The sequence below is a fragment of the Psammomys obesus genome, unplaced genomic scaffold (genome assembly GCF_907164565.1).
Source record: "Psammomys obesus unplaced genomic scaffold, mPsaObe1.curated_primary_1811, whole genome shotgun sequence".
Taxonomy (NCBI): Eukaryota; Metazoa; Chordata; class Mammalia; order Rodentia; family Muridae; genus Psammomys; species Psammomys obesus.
Window position 1 is genome coordinate 687,905 of NW_026592439.1, and position 20,181 is coordinate 708,085.

A 20,181-nucleotide genomic window follows, 5' to 3' on the forward strand; every position below is an offset into this window, starting at 1 on the left:
GCCTCTGCCTCTGCCTCTGCCTCTGCCTCTGCCTCTGCCTCTGCCTCCCCAAGCTCTGGGACTACAGGTGTGCACCACCAAGCCCCGGCTTTTTGTTTTGCTTGGTTTGGTTTTGTTTTGGGGGGGGCATGGTATTCACGGAAAGAAACCTAATTAAAAAGCTCTGTGTTGGAGGAGGGGAACCAGCAACTCTTCTGAGATTGGGGGGGGGGGGTTGGGACTGCATGCTAGTGGTGCTCTTGAACAATTCCCAGTAGTCCATCTTTAAATTCTTTGAAAAAAAAAGTTGTTTTAGAAGAAAACCACTTTTTATTGTCCCTGGGTAGGCTTGAACCACCAACCTTTCGGTTAACAGCCAAACGCACTAACCGATTGTGCCACAGAGACGCTTTCTTTGAACATTTAAAAACACTTTTTCATTATTCCTATTCTCGACATCTCTTTAATCATCATATTTTTGTTTACGATTAACAAATTCCTCCTCTTGGGATAAGAGGATGCTGCAACTGCTTCACAGAGAGGTCAGGAGGGGGCAACGTGATTTTAAAATTCTAGGGGTTTTTTTGGTCTGCTCTTCTATCTCTGAGTCGAAGCTTTTGACAGCCTGCTTGAGAATTTCACTTACCGTGGCTTCTAAGGCTTTCTGGGTGTACTCTGCTGGCTGGCTTAATAGCAGAACAACTCTTTATTGCCAACCTTGGGAGAGGAAAAAAATTACCTCACGAATAAGCTGGTCTTGGAAAGAGTTAATTTTAGCCTAGATGAAGTTTACATCAGCTGGGGTGAGGGTATCAAGACAGTCTTAATAGCTGGGTGTGATGGCACACACCTTTAATCCTAGTACTCTGGATGCGGAGACAGGCAGGTTTCTGTGAGTTTGAGTCCAGCCTGGTCTAATTAAGGAACAACAAGACACTCAGGGTTAAATAGTGAGACCCTGTCTGAGAAAGAAGAAGAAGAAGAAGAAGAAGAAGAAGAAGAAGAAGAAGAAGAAGAAAGAAGAAGAAGAAACTATTAACAAAGTGTTGAAGTAGGTAGAGAGGAATAAACTACAAATGTGGGGGGAGGGAGCGGAGAGGAGGAGACAGAGACACAGGGAGAGAATATTATAGTCCACACTCGCCCTGAACTCAGTCTCCCTCCCTCAGGCTCCTGAGTATGAAAGTATAGGCATGTACCACTATACCTGGCTTGAAAATATCTTAAGAAATACAGGTTCTGGAGAGTTCGCTCAGTTTGCTTGCTGCATGAACATGAGGATCAGAGTTCTGACCCCTAGAGAATTCACGTAAACAGCTGGGTGGGCTTCCCTGTAATCCCAACACTGGGGAGAGAGACAGGATCCAGAATCCTCAGGGAAAGCCAAATAGCTAAAGAAGGTCTGGTCTCAGTTAAAAAAAAAAAAGTGGTCAGCAATCAAGGAAGACACCTGATGTCAACTTCCGGCCTCCACACACTCAGCGTACGTGCTTTTACACACACACACACACACACACGTACCTCCATCATACAGAAACCCATAAATGCACACCTGCTTCACAAACACAAGGACAGATAGCCTCAGGCACTTCAGTAAGCAGTGGAAGCCTTAGCAGAACCTTGACTTTACACAGGCATCTTTTACAATGTAGTCAAGTCATCTGTAGCGACTTCTCTGGCTTCTCTCCCACTCTACCCCTCACTTACTTCAAGTCAAGGAAAGAACCATAGGGCATGTTTGGGAAGACAACTGGGCAAGCTCCACTCAGTCCTTCTATGCTGTCTTAGAGCCACCTGTGTAGACTCTTGTCTACTTAGACTACTTACAAAGACTGGTGGTACAAATTAGGATTTCCTCTCCTAATTCTCCTTTCCATACTTCACCTTCTTTACTACAATGATAATGATAGTCCATATTTACCTAGAGCGCTGTTTCTCAGCCTTCCCAATGCCGCCACTCTTTAATACAACTCCTCATGTTGTCGTGACCTCAACCATAAAATTATTTTGTTGCTACTTCAAACCCGTAACATTGCTACTGTTATGACTTATAACGTAAATATCTGATATGCAGGATATCTGATAAGCTGACGCCCTGAAAGAGTCATTCAACACCTAAAGGTGTCATGAGCCACAGGTTGAGAACCACTGACCTAGAGGCTTCTAAATGCCAGGCAACCACATAGCCCTTCAGCTAAAGTCTTATTTGACTTATTTGTGTTGGGGTTTGGTCTGGTGCTATGTATTCTAATGTTAATTATTTTGCTCCCGGAGGTCTGTTTGCTGTCTTTTACACTCACACTACCCAAAATGACATTTGTAATTCTTGCCTCTCAAATTATCCGTGATTGGATAATAAAATTGCTGACACGGGGCTGCGAAGGGAGAAGGAGGCAGGGCCAAGGTGGGCAGTTCGGGGGTGAGGGAGTCCAGAGAGAAAAATCACAAGGAGAGAGATGTAGGAGGGAAGGAGAAATGACAGGCTCCAGAGAAGATAATAACTGCAAGTATTGGAGACTTTGAATGGGTGGAAGGTAAATTAATAGTACAGTAGTAGATTAGATTTTACTCTCAGCTCTGTACTTAGCTTTTGAATAAATCATAGTCTTGATGTGTGGCTATTTGGGAAAGCTGCTGATTAAGAAGCAATTAAGCTTTATTAATAACATGAATGAATATTAATATTCATCAACATTTATTTTATTTAGTTATTTATTTACTTTACATCCTCACTGCAGCTTCCCCTCCCTCTTTTCCTCCTGGTCCCTCACTCTCACCTTACCTCTCCTTCATCCCCCCTCCTCTTCTCCTCAGAAAAGGGGAGGCCTCCCATGGATGTCAGTCTTGGCATATCAAGTTGCAGTAAGACTAGGCACATCTTCCTCTATTGTGGCTAGACAAGGCTGCCCAGTTGGAGGAAAGCGATCCAAAGGCAGGCAATGTAGTCGGAGACAGCCCATGCTCCTGCTTTAGGAGACCCACTGAAGAGCTACACAACTGTTACACATGTGCAGAGGGCCTAGGTCTGTCCCATCATGCTCTCTGGTTGACAGTTCAGACTCTATGCACCCCTGTAGGTTGATTGATTCTGTAGGTTTTCTTGCAGTGCTCATGACCAGAGCTGTGGTTCCTTCCATTTTTTCTTCCCTTCTTCCACAGGATTCCCCAAGTTCCACTTCATGTTTGGTAGCAGTCATTGCTAAACAAATGAACACAAATAAAGAGAAGCCTGGATCTCTTCACTAGACAGGATCCCCCTCATCGAAAACTCCATAGTGGAAGAGTGAAAGCACATGGAGATGGGAGTGCCCCAGGATGTGGGCCTATAATGGACCATCCCTCCCAGCTTGCACACTCTTCCTGCTGGTGGGATGTGGGCCTCCTACCAGCACGTCTAAGTGGGCCCAAGAGTAAGCTGGGTATGCAGGCTGCCATCTGGCCCGGCCACACACCAAGTACAAGCCGGACTCTGCATCCCACAGTGGCCCCCAGCCCACCTGTAGGTGACCATGTGAGCACAAGTACTGTAAATGCCGGTGACCTGAACACAGGCAAGTCACGGGCGCTCTGCTGTGCCGGACGGTGGTTGTTCGTCACCTTCTCTCCTGTTCCCACACGGAAACAGGTGATCCGATGGACTAGCATTCAGGCCATAACTGCAAAACCTACACTAGGCATAGTCTCCGACACCAGTCTACAGCCCAATGGCTTCCGGAAGCCAGGTGCCCCTAACACCCAAATCCCTTCATAGTACTGACAGTGAGCCGATTCTCTTTTTACAATACAAAAAAGCTAAGTAATATAGCAGAGGAGTGCCAGAAACTGTCTCCGCGGAAACAGAAACTTTTTTACACTGAATAAAAACCTGGGTGCAGGCTTTTTGGTTATTGCATACGTGCATACTGTGACCAACCCATGCAGACAGCTTCTGGCATTCAGGACCACAGAGTCGCACGTTTGCCACTTGAGAGGAAAGCGGAGGTCGGAGAAGAGGAAGTGAGGGGGAGGGAGGGGTCTGGTTCACTTCTGGTTCCGGAACTGACTGGACAGCCAGTCTGGTCCTTCATAGAGCCCATCCCCGCGGGTGGCACAGGTGGCCTAAATGTACCAGTTCCTGTGGCGTAGAGTGCAACCCCAGCTCTTCTGTGATTTCAGCCACGTTCATGGCATTGGGGAGGTCCTGCTTGTTGGCAAACACTGAGAGAACAGCGTCCCGGAGCTCATCTTCAGCTAGCATCCTCATGAGCTCTTCGCTGGCCTCGTTCACAAGCTCTCTGTCATGGCTGTCCACTGAGAAGATCAAGCTTTGGGTGTTCTGGCAGTAGGGGCGCCACAGTGGCCGGATCTTGACCTGGCCGCATCTTGACCTGGCCGCTCACATCCCACACGACGAAGCTGATATTCTTGTATCCAACAGTCTCCTCTCCACGTTGAAACCAGTGGTGGAAATGGTGGTCACGATTTTGCCCAGCTTCAGTTTGTATAGAATTCTTGTCTCCCCTGCAGCGCCTGTGCCCACCATGAGAATGCACGTTTCTTTTCTGCCAAAAAGGCCCTTGAAGAGGTTTGCAAAGATACTCCCCATGCTTGTGGACAGGTGGAAGTGATACTGGCCAGAGGCCTCCGCCGCAGCTACTCCCAGCCAGCCTTTGGTTTCACTCACAAGATGGTAGCGCTGACCACAAATACACGCACACGGGTTTTCTACTCTCCTTTTGGAATAGTCTTAGTAGGCTGTGACACTCTCTTAATGCACTGTCTTTCACTAAGCATGAGCCGAATTTGATTTAGGTATCTATTTTTACATTATTATTTATGCTTTTGTAGATTTTTAGAAATGTTTTTCCTCACCGCCAAGATGGTTAATGTATTCTTTTACATTACCACCTGATCTCTATCTTTCTTATTGAGGAAAAGTGCTGTGAATTGATTCTAGGATCTCATGCATGCTAGACATCCGCTCTACCACTCACGTACTCTCCAAGCCCTTGCTTTATCTCTTCATCCTCTTAATTACTAATAACATTTAATTTTTCATTACCGTATATTAATTCTACATGCTAAATGGGTTTCATTATGACATTTTGTCTGTGCACCTAATGTATTTTTATCATGTTTATTCCTAGTTACTTGTTCATGTCTCACTTTCTCTTCCCGACTGAATATCACTTCCACTTTCATGCCTTTTGTGTGTGTGGTCCTAAGAGTTTAATTAAGCTGTATGGGAGCATGTGTGGGACTTTGTTTCTAGTCGTATATGCACCATACCAATGGTTACACCACTAAAGAAAATGTCTCTCCCTCCACCCTCAGCCATTAACTGCATAAAGGTCTTCAGGGAGAGTTGGAGCCCCAGGAACTTCCTAGTTCTGTGACAGCATATTGGCAGATACTGAAGTGGAAAATGGAATGCAAATAAGCATTGAGAGCATTCGACATCTTCCTCCCCACCACCAAAAATCAGAGATACGAAGACAAGAATCCTATACTACATACTTGATTGGCTAAAAATAAAACAAATCTCATGCAGGCAATCACGGTTGCTGGGAGTTCAAATATGTAACAGCCTTGACATTCTTCTCCCCTTCCTCCTTCCAGTTCTTAGGGTCTTTCCACCCCTTCTTCTGTGATGTTCCATGAGCCTTGGAGGGAGTGATAAAGATACTTCATCTTACTGCTTAAGTCTCAGATTCTAAGAGGAATGACGACACTGATGGGAAATCAGTGTTTCATTTTCCTCATACAAATGAAAAAAAAAAAAAAAAGGCGAATTTGTAGCTGACCAAGCATGCAACAGTCACTCTAATCATAATCAGTCATATTTTGTCTGCATGGTATTTTTAAATTGAATGCATTATCTAGAGAGGAAGCCAGGACTTCCCGTTGTACTATGTTCAAGCAGACAACCTGCTTCCTTTTTTTTTCCTTAGGAAGATGTGGTAAGAGGCTGATCACTTCCATGTAGTTATGGATTCAGCTTTGTCAAGTTGAGTTTCAATTTAAGTAAAACTTAATAAACCTTTTTTTTTTTTTTTTTTTTTTTTTACCCAGTTCCTTAGGTGTGTTCCTTACCCAGTTCCCTCCTGAGCCCTTGATTAAGATGCCAGCAAACATCTGTTTTCTCTGATCTTAGATATATGGCAGAACTAGCTCTTTCTTTTCAGTTTCCCCATCTCATCATTTCAATCTGGTATTTCACACAACCTAGCAAATCGGTTAAGGGAGAGGTAACCATGGAAGAGTCCCCCAGAACTACAGGATTGAGCAGTGACTTTACAATATGACACCGTTGTTTGGGATTAATTTCCCAAACCAAGGCACGGACAGACCAAACTAGAAGTTAGAAATGGAGCCACTTATACCAAACTCCCTAATAGACTGACTTTTTGCCTGGTTTGAGAAATCAGAAGAGTGATAACAGCAACATTTTCAAAACAGGCCGGTTTTTGTTGTTTTGTGTGGTAGCTCTTATTCGGAACTATTTGGTTTGGTGATGGTAGGGGTCAGACTCACTCATGCCAAGCAATCTCGCCATTGAGCTATGGCCCAAGCGCCTGACAAGCTAGGTTCAGCTGGCATGGTAATAAAGATATGTTTTCTTTAACACGGAGCAAAAGGAAAAATAATAATGTGAAGTAACGTGATGCACAGCAGTTATTTTGCCGTGCCTCTGCTCCTGGTCCTAGCTTTTAGGAAAAGCAGCTTGGAATCAAATCTGAGGAACAAATCTACTCTTTGTTCTTTGCTTCTGTTTCCCTCAGGTGATGCTCTGTCCATAAAACCAGCTGTTTCTGCTCAGCTCGTTGGAACACTTATTTCCATTTTCTGGAATAAAAGGTTACCAGAACCACAAATAAAGCCAATTAACACCTTTAAAACTCAGTTTGTCATAATTTGGCCTCAGTCTAGCCTCCTAGCCTCCCAGCTACTCCCATCCTGTTGAGGAAATTCAGTGTGTGTCAGAGGCTATTTTGTATTTCCAGCTTTCTCTCTATGCTCTACCACTTCAATTATTCTTTTATACCTCTCCCTTCTCAGCCTATCCATACACTCAGTCTTTGCTCTCCATGCCCAACAAAGTGGGGAAGTGGCTGGTGGTTGTTGACTCATGGAATTATAGATCATGATGTTCTGTTGTTTCCATCATTCTTGGGTGACTTTAAAAAAACAGAGCTCTAGCCCAGGCGCAATGGCACACACCTGTAATCCCAGCACTCAGGGAGGCAAAGGTAGGTGGATCTCTGAATTCGAGGCCAGCCTGGTGTACAAAGTGAGTCCAGGACAGCCAAGGCTGCACAGAGAAATCCTGTCTGGAAACAACACCCCGCCCCCATACCTTAAAAAAATCACAGTTACAAATTCGCCTCTTTTTTTCTTTGTTTATATGAGAAAAATGAAACACTGATCTTCCATCAAGTGTTGTCATTCCTCTCAGAATCTGAGACTGAAGCTATTCTGTATATTTTGATATCTGTGAAGAATTTATAAGGCAAAATCTTATATTCTCTAGCGATTAAATTAATGAAGCTTTCAATTTTGTGGCATTTAAGTTTGCCACGATTACCTAAAAATGATAATTAAGTAAAATTTATTTGATAAATGTTTTATCATGAAAATGCCTGTAAAAGAAATGTATTTTGAGTGGAAGCATTAATATAGAATCCGAACTTATGGTTCACATGTTTTATACAGATTTGTAGAGTTCCGAAAGTTACGATCTGAATATTTGTGCTTCCTTAAAGTTGACATGTTGAACTTCTGACCTCCAAGATGATGGTATTGTGGAAGGCCTTTGGAAGGCAGTTAGGTCTTTAGAGGGAAGCAAATTAACAGTCTTTTGGGGTGGGGAGTTAAAAATAGTGTTTCTCTGTGTAGCCCTAGCTGTCTTGGAATTTCCTCTGTAGATCAGGTTGGCTTTGAACTCAGAGATCTACCTACCTCCCAAGTGGTGGGGTTAAAGTTGTATGCCATCACTGCCCAGTGCAAATTACCACTCCTAATTGAGACTTGTGCCCTTTTTAATAGACAGCCTGGAGGGGCTAGAGAGATGGTTAAGTGGTTAACTGGCTGGTACTTTTCCAGAGGACTCAGGTTCTATTCCCAGCAAACAACCTTTTGTAACTCTACTGTCCTTGGCTCCGACATCATTTTTTGCTCTCCATTGGCACCAAAATGTGGTACACATTGACAGAAATGTGGTACACAGCCATACATTCAGACAAAACACCCATACGCAAAAATAGATTAAAATGTGTGTGTCCAGGAGAGTTGTCTCTGCACCCTATGAGGAAGAGACCTATGAGGCTCTCACCAGATCTTGAATAAACCAGAATCTTGTTCTTCGATTTTCTGGTCTTGAAAAGTGTGACAGATATAGTTAGTCTTTAGAAGTTACTCAGTTTATGATATTTCATTATAGGAGTATACTTTAAGAGAAACCAGAATAAGACACAAAGCATCTTCCATTTGCAGACTTTTGGTTCTTTAGTACCTTAGTCCTTACAAAGAGATTACTGTCTCAGAGAAAAATATCAAGATGAGTCATTTAATTATCCCAATGATTTTTAAATACCGTAAAATGTGAACTTGAAAAAGTTACAGGAAATAAATTTACAAGAGAATTAACTAAAATAAGATAAAATTATTTATTATTTAGATTAAATTTCAATGACTGGGTCCTAGAAATGACAGAAGTAAAACTCTGACCATGGACCAAAAGTTATTATTTTTGGCATCCAGATAGCCAACTGTCTAAATATAGTATAATATATTAATAGATGGACAGTAGTAAATAGAATTTTTATCTTGTTTTACCTAAGTAAAAACAGATATTGAGCTTGGGAGAGAGATCAGTAAAACATATGCCTTACAAACGTGAGGACCTGAGTTTGGATCCCCAGAAACCACATGGAAAGCTGGGAGAGGTGGCACCCACCTTTGATACCAGCAATGATGAAACAGAAGGCAGAGACAGATGGCCACTGGAAGCTGATGGGCCAGGTGCTCTGGGCAACACAGTGAAGTTCCAGGTCTGTCTCAAGAATGTCTGTCTCAAGAGGTGAAGGCTCCTGAGGACCAACACTCAAACTTGTCTTCTGCCCTCTACATGTGAGAGGTCCAAAATTTGAAATTTAATTCCTGGGGCAACAAGACTGTGGTCCTGGGTACAAGTTCAGACAAAGAAGCGGACAAGTTAAGACAGACCTTCCTGCCCAGCCTTGAGGGCCTTGAAAGATATCATTGCTTAGCAAACAGACCAGATGGCCAGCAGTCCCTCACCCAGACAGTCCTGCCTAATGAGCACGTAACAGGACACTCCAGGCACTGCTTATGATCAGCTATCCGCCAGATGGCTGGGGCCAGACCACTGCAGCCTTAGCATCTAAAACAGAACTATTATTTTAAAGGTCAACTTCCCTAAAGACTCTCTTACCCAATCCTGTAATGCCAAGGCTTGGACTTTCCCACCTGCATTTTTTTCTCTTTAAAAACCTTGTTCCCATAGACTGCAAACCTTGTTCCTCTCCTGCTTCCACAGGAAGTTTTTGACCCATATTTAAACACATATACGATAAACCCTCATGCATTTGCAATGGAGTCAATTCCTGGTGGTCTGTGGGGGTCTCATGAACTGGTCATAACACATGCCCATTGTACATGTACACACCCACACCCGTACTTGCATACAAACAAGTTTGTGCCTGCACACACATCACAAAGACAGAGATATATTGTAGGTTTGGTTTTAAGAGGTCTTAATTCCAGCCCACCCACCATCAGGCCAGTCTGACTACATGACAGGCTTTAGTCTTAACTTTACCTGACTAGACTTGTATTTCGGTTTTGGTTTTGGTTTCTAAAACAACACACACTCAGGGAAAGGGCAGCCATCAGCCCAATGTCCAGTGAGGTCAGACATAGTTACATCATAGATAGCTACTTGGGATAGTTCCTAAGCTCTTGGACAATCAGCAGCTTCTGGCCCCATAATCCTTGGCTGGCTGCCCACCAATCAAGGTAAAGGTCACCTACTCATCCCTGGAATTCCCCTAACGGACCATCTGTCCCATCATGCTGGAGTTGTCCAGAAAATAAACACTCTCTTCTGTTTGCATACTACATGAGTCTGGGGCCATAACAGTTTTAGAAATAATTTTTAAAGATTTATTTTATTTGTAATTATGTGCATATATACAGTTTGATGTTAGAGTTTGTGCACATAAAGATATTATCCACAGAAGCCTGAAGAGGGTGTCAGATACCCTGAATCTGGAATTACAGTGATTGTAAGCTGTCTGACTTGGCTGTTGCACTGAAATCGAGTCCTCTGCAAGAGCAAACACACTCTTAACTGCTGAACCATCTCTCTAGTTCCTAGAGATAATTTTTAAATATATTTAATAAAACTAATTTGTCAGTTTGTCATTATAACAAAAATTGGCTTTTTGCCCAAAATATCATTTCTAAACATCAAATATGGATAAACTTAGTGTCCCCTTTAATCACAACATCTCCTAGTGTTTTATTTCTCTAAATGAAATGTCTTAATCACTGTTCTATTGCTGTGAAGAGATACCATGACCAACACAAGTCTTAGAAAAGGAAGCATTTAATTGGAGTCTTCTTGCTTATAGTTTCAGAGGTTAAGTCCAGAAAACATGGGAAAAGCATGCCAGGCATGGTGTTGGAGAACTCTTTGAGAGCTGTATCTTGGTAACAGGCAGAGAGACAAACAGAGGGACTGTCATGGTTTTTATTAAAACCTTAATGCCCATCTCCAACTGACACACTTCCTCCAACAGGGCCACACCTTCTAATCCCTCTAATCCTATTAAAGAGTTCCACTCTCTGGTGATTTAAGCATTCAAATATAGAACCCTTCTTATTCAAGGCACCGAAACTGACCAACAGAGCTCATAACATAGGGGTAAAGACTCTTTGAAGACTCAGGACCCTTACTGAAGAAGAATGAAATCAGAAAGTAAGGGAACCAGGTATAGTGCTACTCCTGTGAACCCAGCAGTGGGGAGACAGAGGCAGAAAGATTACATATTCTGGACCAGCCTGGGCTGTATAACAAGCTCATATCTCAAAAAGAGGGAGGAGACATAAAGATAATGGACAATGTGCTAATTTTTCAATGCTTTCATTGTTCTTCTTGAAGATGGGTTTTTACTCTATAGCCCAGGTTGGCCTAGAATTTACTCTTGTAGCCTAAGCTGGCCTTAAGTTAATAGTATTTGATTTTAACAAAAGCAAAGACTGTAAGATAGTATTTAGTGGTGCATGGAGGGTCAGGAGATAATATTTTCAGAATTTAGGTTGTAAAGTATAGATATGTGCTTGTGTTGTTACCTGATAATGAAGCAGAAGTTAGCGATGAAGTATAGGGAGGAAGGAACAAAGTCCAAAGAACAAAGGGAAGACTGATTTCTCATTCATTTTGCCTTTGGCGCATGTATTTGCTTTACTCTGCTCAATTCCCACGTTATTTTTCTTATTTGTTTGCGCTATTTCTCTTTTCTTTGATACACTGTGTGTGTCATTCTCTGTCTCTCTGTGTGTATGTACATGTGTGCACGCACCTTTGTGTGTCTGTACCCACATGCCTGTATGTGCAAGGACTCATCCTCCTGATCCTATCTCCAATTTATCCTAAGGAGAGAAGGTCATCCTTGACGGCTGTTTTATACTTTTTAGTCAACAGTTGAAAATACAAGATTGAAAAAATAATTTCTTTTTTCTTGTTTTTCAAGACGGAGTTTCTCTATGTAGCCTTGGTTGTCCTGAACTCACTTTGTAGACTAGGCTGGCCTTGAACTCCCAGAAATCCACTTGCCTCTGCCTCCCCAAGTGCTGGAATGAATGCTGATGAAGCACCCACCAGGCCTACATCTCACCGGATCTACCTTCCTCCAGACCTGTGTTGGCTTTGAGCCGACCAGGCACGAGCTTTTGCCCTCACCTTTCATTAGCCATGCATCAGTTGATGGACATCTAGGCTGATTCCATTTCCCTGCTGTTGTAAATAGAACATCAGCAAACATGGATGTACAAGTATCTCTATAGTAGAGCACTGAATTCTTTGGGTGTGTGTACAAGAGTGGTATGCCAAGTGTACAGGTTTGCACCACCACACCTGACTAAAAAGAGCTTTTTAAATGTTTGTTTCTCATGACACTAAAATATAAACAGTGACTAGTTCCTTCAGTTCAGTTTGCAAGCTAACATCAAAATTGTTCCAGGATTCCCCCTCCACTTATATTTATTATATAATTATATATATATATATATATATATAATTATATATATATACATATATATATGTATATATATATATTACCACATGCTGCAGCTTTTATGCTAGAAAGACAGTGGCAAGAAAAATGTGCACATTCAGTGAGATGCCATTATCTCTCCTACTCTCCCCACAATTCTTGGTTTTTCTGCTTTCCCTGCTGAATCCATTCCCCATAGATGCTCCCCTTTTGTATCCCATGTGTTCTGCTGTCCTCACAGCTCTTCCCTGAAAGCTATTCTTTCTCATCTCACAGGCACTAGTCTCCTGCCTTCTCTTCACCCTCCCACTTAAATACACAGATCTAACCTTTAGAAGTTAGATTAAGAAAGAGCACGTTATGTTTGTCTTTCTGAGCCTGTTACCTCATATAATGTTTTCTAGTTCTGTCCATGACCTCACATTTTTTTAACCACTGAATAAATTCTACTGTGTACATACACTCCACTTTCATTAGCATGCATCAGCTGATGGACATCTAGGCTGATTCCATTTCCCTGCTGTTGTAAATAGAGCATCAATAAACATGGATGTACAAGTATCTCTGCAGTAGAGCACTGAGTTCTTTGGGTGTGTGTACAAGAGTGGTATGCCAAGTCATCTGCTAGTTCTATGTAAACCTTTGTCTGGTGGTAGTCTGGGACATGGTTGTCAGCTTCTAGACAAAGAACAGAGGAAACCCGAAATCAAAGGTTCCATCTCGGGGATGGCTAGAGTGCTTTATGAAGAGGCCCATGTGCTAGGCAAGGCTCCCAGTTTCACCATGGGAGGTGGAAATGAGTTTTCCACCAGGTGTTACAGTTAATTCTTTTAAATGAGATTGCTGGTATCAGACGGCAGTGGATATTCAGGAGTTCCAGAAGGCTGTGATGATACTGAAGAGTTATAGCCCTTTGGCTAAGCCACCCTATTAACAGCAGAGGTGAGGGCAAATGCCTGTGCCTGGTCAGCTCAAAGCCAACACAGGTCTGAAGGAAGGTAGAACCGGTGAGATGTAGACCTGGTGGGTGCTTCATCGGCATTCATTCCAGCACTTGGGGAGGCAGAGGCAAGTGGATTTCTGGGAGTTCAGCGGCAAATTTCCAGGGAGGAGATCTCCCTTTCCCAGAATAAATGATGAATCTCAGGCAGCCATGGTGGAGAAGTGGAGTGAAAGAGATTTACTCCATGAATCAAGGACTTAAAAGCCTTGGGCAGTGGGAGGAGTTCCAAGGTGAATGTATTGACTTGATGGGACTAGAGGTACTAAAGATACTTGATTTACATATAGTGGCATGTACCTCATTTACATGCAGTGGCAGGGCCCTATCACAAAAAGAAGAATTCAGTACTTAATTCTCCCATGGGAGGGGGAGAATCTCCAGGTACAGTCAAAGGCCATTGGTTGAAAGCCAAGCCAAGACATGTTATTAGCATAGAGTGGCTATCTCCAGGAATCCTCAGGTGTCTGCTGAGCAGGCTTCTTATCAGAAAAGGATTGGGCTGGTAATCTTCCCTGAAGGCAATGTGATGCTCCTTAGAGGATCTGGAGTTCCCCAGATCAGGCTAAGAGAGAAACCTGAAAAGGGGAGTCCATCATCCTATACCAAGCTCAGAAGCTCTCTGGCAACACCAGGCTTAGACCTTACAAGCAGAGTCCCACAATCCTGTTCATCGATTTTTGAGAAATGCTCACACAAATTTTCTTAATGGCTGTGCCACTTACAGGCTCACCAGCAGTCGATTAGCGTTCCTCCTGCCTCACATGCTCAACAGCACTTTTTAATCGTTGGTTTTCCAGTGATAGCAGATGACAGCCTTCTGACTGGAGTGAGACAGATGCTCAAGTGTGGTGTGTTCTTTAAGTTACTTTATTGGGTTCTTATATCTACCACCTTTCCAAACCTATTCCACCCTAGTCCCTTCCAACCCCCCAACATTAGGTAGGAGAGAAACAAGGTTATATGGGAAAGGGGACATAGACCTCTTTAGACTTTTTCCTGCTGATTAGGAGCATTGAGTTTCCCAGAGCAAGCTCAGTCTTGGTAGTCAGGCTATCTCCAACTTCTTGTCTCTTTGCTCACAGCCACTTGGCAAACTTCAACAACAACAACCAAGAGCAGCAGCCTCCACAGGCCCTCTAAGGGCTTTCCCATTTATCCCAGAGTTATCTCAAGAGTTCCCAGAATTAAACTATCTGCAGCTGGCAAAGAGACATGCCAAACACAAGACAAACACAGTTGCCTACTGTGGACAATATGAAGCAGCCCCATACCTGACACCTGTGTTGAAAACAAAACGATGTTCCGGTAATATGACTGTGATTTTTAAAGAGCCAAAATTCTCACTGCACTCAAGGTAATTCTAATTTCCATTTCTCTAATGGCTAAGGATATTGAACACTCCTTGAAACATTTATTGGCCATTTATACTTCTTTTGAGAACTGTCCAATTCATTTGCCCATTTATCGGGAGGCAAGGAATTGGTTTCATTGTTTTATACAGTCTGGATACCCATCCTTCACATGAAGTGTAGCAAGCAAAGGTTCCCCCCCCCCCCCCCCCCCGCAATCTGTAGGGTACTCATACTGTTGGTATTTCTGTTGCTGTGCAGAAGCTCTTTGATTTGATGCAATCCTACTGTCAATTCTTGGGGCTAATTTCTGTGCTTCTGAGGTTCTACTCAGATTTTATCATGTGCCTATATCCCATAGCATTTTCCCTCAGCAGGGAAATTCAGTATTTTCGGATTTAATTTCAGGTCTTCAATCATCAGAAACTGATTTTTGTGCAGGATTTGTGCAGTAATTTCCTTTGAATTGAAACATTCCCTCCTTGAGAGGATAAATGAAGCTCATGAAATTCCCGGAGTAAACAGCTTGCAAGTCTCAAGGAGTTCTTAACCCTTATTAAAGATCCACAAGACCTTTCCTCAGGCTTAAGGAAGTCATAAATGTCTGAAGAGGCAGACTCTGACCTGTAGCACTACATACAAATCAGGTAGGGAGCTCCAGGGATGCAGCGTTCACGTCATCACACAGGCTAGGGTGAGATTGCTGTAATCCAGCTGCCGCTCAGTCAGTCATCCATGCCCCTATAAGGAACTCCTCACCCACTATAAGGAAAGAGAGTACAAATCATATCTGCGATAAAGAGTCCATCCTGGGACCCTTGGAATGTGTGGAAGGAGTCAGACGGGGGAGAGGCTAAACAGAGGTAAGTGATAAGAAGAACAAAACTACCGCGGTAGCAGTGGTGCATGCCGCTCAGGGTAGGACTGTTCACCAGAGCATTGAGAGGGGTGGTTCCCAGAGCCCATGGCACTAGAGTGGCACTTTAGTAGCCTTGACGAGCCGCCATTTGGAACATGGATTTTATCAGCCAGGAAAGGTTTTGCTGGACTAAATGACTTAGACTGTCATATAAGTTAGGTAAAGTGCTAATCAACAGTGACTATAGAAGAAAAAAAAAAGAAAGAAAAACAGAGAAAGGGGTCTTTCCATGTCACCTGAAGACAAATGGGCAAAGTTTCTGTTGAACCCGAGTTCCTGCAGGGGAAAAAAAATGATGTAAAAAGAAGTTGTTCCAGGAGAAGGCATAAGAGTTAAAGCAATACAAAGGACTAAACTTGTAAGGGGACAGCTGGCCCCAAGTACATTAAATTGTGTACGTCTCTGTTCTGTAGCGAAAAAAGTACGCTGGGGATAGAAATTGTTTGCCCAGCCTAGAACTTTCCCAGAGGCCAGATGTGGCTGATAGAGAGAGGAAATGGATGTGCCCGCAGCTACAGTTATGGCCAAAAGCTTATCAGACCCACTCAGGCACAGCTGTGACAGGCGAACCCAACTGTCCTCCCTTAGCCCTGACCTAAACTGCTTGAACTGGCCCCACCAAGTCCATGAGTGTGGGGAAATGCATGGAAACCTACATAGAGACTCTCCAGGATAAGAAACCAGACAATTGAGGAAGAGATGAATCTTCATTCTGTATTGGAGCTTGATAATATTGTACCTTAGCTGCTAACTCATGATATCAATTGGTGATTCAGATGAACTGCTGTGGAGTTTTGGAAAGCTTGTTTGCCCTTTGTTAAAAGGTATTTTTGCATGAGTGTGTTTGTTTTTTAATGCTAACCTCTGAGTGTCTGAAAAATTAGAGAAATAGCTACCAAAAAAAAAAGTCAGTAAAAACAATAGTTATTTTGTTCATTTAAAAGGTTTCCTATATTGTTTGGAAAGGTTTTTAAGTGAAAAGCCCATTTTCAATGCTGGGTTACCTCTCCATGAGTGATTGGCCAGGTAGGCCTTAGAGACCTCTAAAGTGATAAATACTATTGTCACTGTGTCATAGCTAGGGCTTCTATTATTGTGTTAAAACACCATAACTAAAAGCAAATTTGGAAGGAAAGGGTTTATTTGGCTTAAAGTTCCATAGCACTATTCATCTTCAAAGGAACTCAGGATAGAAACTCTATCAGGTTGGAACCTGGAGGCAGGAAGAACACAGAGAGGCCATGGAGGAGTGCTGCTTACTGGGTTGCTCATCATGGCTTGCTCAGTCTACCCACAATGGGCTAGACCCTCTCCAATCAATCACTAATTTTTAAAAATGCCTTTCAGACAGATCTTATAGAGGCATTTTTTAAACTAAGGTTCCCTCCTTCTAGATAATTCTAGCTTATGTCAAATCGACATAAAACTAGCCAGTAAGAAAAGCAAACGGGATGGACATTGGAAGAGGGAGAAAACAGGGAACAGAACAGGAGCCTATCACAGAGGGCCTCTGAAAGATTCAACCCAGCAGGGTATCAAAGCAGATGCTGAGACTCATAGCCAAATTTTGGGCAGAGTGCAGGGAACCTGATGAAAGGGAGAGATAGAAAGACCTGGAGGGGACAGGAGCTCCATAAGGAGAGCAACAAAACCATACTTTCATTACCCATTCATAAGTCGATGGGCATCAAGGCTGATTCCGTTTTCTTGCAATTGTGAGTAGAGTAGCAATAAACAAGGATGAGTAAGCATCTCTGGTGAGATATAGAGTCCTTTGGGTATATGTCTAAGAGTGGTAAAACTAGATTTCATAGTAGATGTATCTATGGCTTTTAGAGGACTCTCCACAGTGATTTTCATAGTGGCTCCACCAGTTTACACTCCCACCAACCATGAATAAGGATTCATTTCTCCATTTCCTAGCCAGCATTTGCTCTCATTTGAATTCTTAATTAGAGCCATTCTTATGTAATGTAAGGCATTCTAATTTGCATTTCCCTGATGGCTAAGGATGTTGAACACCTTTTTAAAACATTTATTGGGGTGTAAAGTGAATGAATAAATTAATAAAAGAGAATCCTTTTCCTTTACTGTTATCTTATAGGTATGATAGTTTTGCAGGTAGAGCACTTTCGGTCTATGCAGTGCCTGGAGACTAAAAGACAGTGTTTGATCCCCTGAAATAGGAGTTACAGTTGGTTGTAGGTTCTGGGAATCAAAACCAGATCCTCTGGCAGAGCAGGCAGGTGCTAACCACTGAGCAATCTCTCCAGCACAAGACAAGTTATCTTAATTTTTCATGTTATTTTTGATTTTGTTCTGGAGCTTGCAGCTCAGGTGTCAGACTTAATTTGGCTTAGGTCACCTTTCTTGTTTCAGTGAGTGTTTGCAATGCTCCAGGGGGACTAAGCTGTGGTAAAATTGAGGTAATATTTCCCTCTGTGCTCAGGGTACTCAGCTCTGATTCTCTAATTCTACTCTGAGAGTAACAGTCACTAGTAAGTATAGACCCATTTGTTGCTGGATATTATCTGGTATCCCTCATGTTCTTTTCTTGGTTCCTAAAAACCTGTCTTGCTTCTTGGAATTCCTCTGTGGCTGACCATATCTTCCTGTTCTCTCTCAACTTAGCACCTTCCTGGACCAGCTCTGGGCTTGAATCTGGTTTACTCTCTGTCTGGGTCTCCTGCTCTGGGTCTTGTCTGGCTCTGACTTCAGATCCAGCTTTGCCTCTAACTTTGGATATAAACCCCACAAAAGGAAGACAGTTGATTACTTTATTGCTGTTGGTATTATTAACATACATAATGTGACCGGGGTATAGTAGGCACTTAATAAATGTTTGTGGGATAATTACTTAATTAATAATCAGCAGGCACTGTAGTCATATAATGGAAAACACTGCTAAGTAGGATAAGAAGTAACACTGCTTACTCAGCTCGCACTTCCTCTCTCAGGCTTCCGGAAGCACCAAAATTGAAACAGAATCGGCTAGAACAGTTAGCTCTCCCCTGGGAGACGGATCTGACTGGAGATGGATCAGCACCACCTGTGGATCTGCTTCCTTTGCCTGCAAACCTGTGAGTTCAAACCTTGTTAGAATTCAACTCCTACTTTCCAAAAAAATTTTTTTAGAAATTACACTTGGGGAGGCATTGACATGTCCCTTTGATCTATTTTCAGCAGAACTCCCTGGGCTTCTGTTTATATCGTTCTCAAAATATTGAACTAGAGGAAAAACTTAAGACCCAAACTATCCACTTTATTTCATTAAACCAGTCATCTTTCACTGGAAATTCCAGTTCCTAACTATGCCTTCAATTCTTGTTCCACTCTCCTCCCCAGGATCTATTTTGTTGGTGAGGCTTTCCACCGAACTATTTATTTGACTTAAGTCTTTAATTTTAAGCAACATTTCAATTTGTATTTCCATCTGTTTAATTCTCTCAGCTTAACTGATCTTGTATCCGTAATATGTCTGGGACATAGTAGGCACTAAATAAATGTTTGTTGAATAGTTAATTAATTTATTTATTAATTAATGCTAGTCACTGAAGTCATATAATGGAAAACACTAGCAAGTATAATAAAAACCAGTGCTTCTTTTTACTTTCTTTTTTGTTCATTTCATGAAAATAGAAACTTTTTTTTCATACTATATGTCCTAATTACAATTTCCCTCCCTCAGCTCCTCCCATTTCCTCTCTACCTCCTCTACCCCCGGAATCTACTCCCTTTTCTGTCTCTCATTAGAAAGAAACAGGCTTCTAAAGATAAGAAACAAACATGACAAAATAAAATATAATATGATGAAACAAAAAACATCACACTGAGGCTGGACAATGCAATACAACAGAAGAAAGAGTCCAAGAGAAGACACAAGAACCAGACCCACTCCTTCACACTTAAAAATACTAAGCTGGAAGCTATTATATTTATGCAAAAGACCTGGTGCAGACCCATGTAGACCTTGTGCTTGCTGCTTCAGCCTCTGTGAGCTCATAGTTGCCTCAGAGGGCCTGTTCTCCTGGTGTCCTCCATCACTCTGGCTCTTACACTCTTTCTGCCTCCTTCTCCATAGGATTCCCTGAGCTCTGATGGGTGGGATTTGATGGAGACATCCCATTTAGAACTGTGTGTTTCAAAGACTCTCTCTCCCCACATAATGTCTGGCTGTGGACCTCTGCATCCGGAGTCATTTTATTGATACTTCTTTAGACCAGTATTGTTTGGTTTTACTCCAGGTCTCTGGGCTAACTAGTCTCTGGGTCACCCAAGCAGTATCAGGCAGGGGTCCCATCTGATGGAGCAGGCCTGAGTCCAGTCAGACACTGGTTGGTTACTCTCACACGTTCTATGTCACTGTAGCGTATCTTGCATGTGGGACAGACTGTAGAACAAAGGTTCTGTGTCTGGGTTGATGTTAACTTTCTTTTGATAATATATAGTATAATACATTTGATATTGTATGTAATACTATATGTTTACAGAGTATAATAAGTACTACAGAGTACTCTTCCACACCAGAGACACTAGAACAAAAGGGTAAAGGCTTCATGAAGGCAGCAGCTCAACTGCTCTATGTTTAATAAGTTGTGTGGGTGTTGTCCTTGGCAGTGGGGTCCCACTGTCGGTTTGTGGAGAGCAACTCAC

General features: G+C 42.5%; 1 protein-coding gene, 1 non-coding gene and 1 pseudogene across 4 annotated transcripts in view; 1 reads left to right on the plus strand and 2 right to left on the minus strand.

Moving 5' to 3' along the window:
* Window positions 1-313: 313 nt before the first annotated feature.
* On the minus strand, window positions 314-387 carry Trnan-guu (transfer RNA asparagine (anticodon GUU)). The gene has a single exon. It is a non-coding gene; the product is annotated as a tRNA-Asn (tRNA).
* A 3,540-nt stretch (window positions 388-3,927) lies between these two features.
* On the minus strand, window positions 3,928-4,564 carry LOC129681376 (ADP-ribosylation factor 1-like; annotated as a pseudogene).
* A 13,992-nt stretch (window positions 4,565-18,556) lies between these two features.
* Window positions 18,557-20,181, plus strand: part of Cd84 (CD84 molecule) — a 43,521-nt gene continuing 41,896 nt past the window's right edge. For all 3 annotated transcript variants that reach the window (XM_055613320.1, XM_055613321.1, XM_055613322.1), the window contains exon 1: window positions 18,557-18,608. In XM_055613320.1, the coding sequence (XP_055469295.1) occupies window positions 18,563-18,608 (46 nt within the window). In that variant the 5' untranslated portion in view covers window positions 18,557-18,562. The remainder of the gene's footprint in view (window positions 18,609-20,181) is intronic.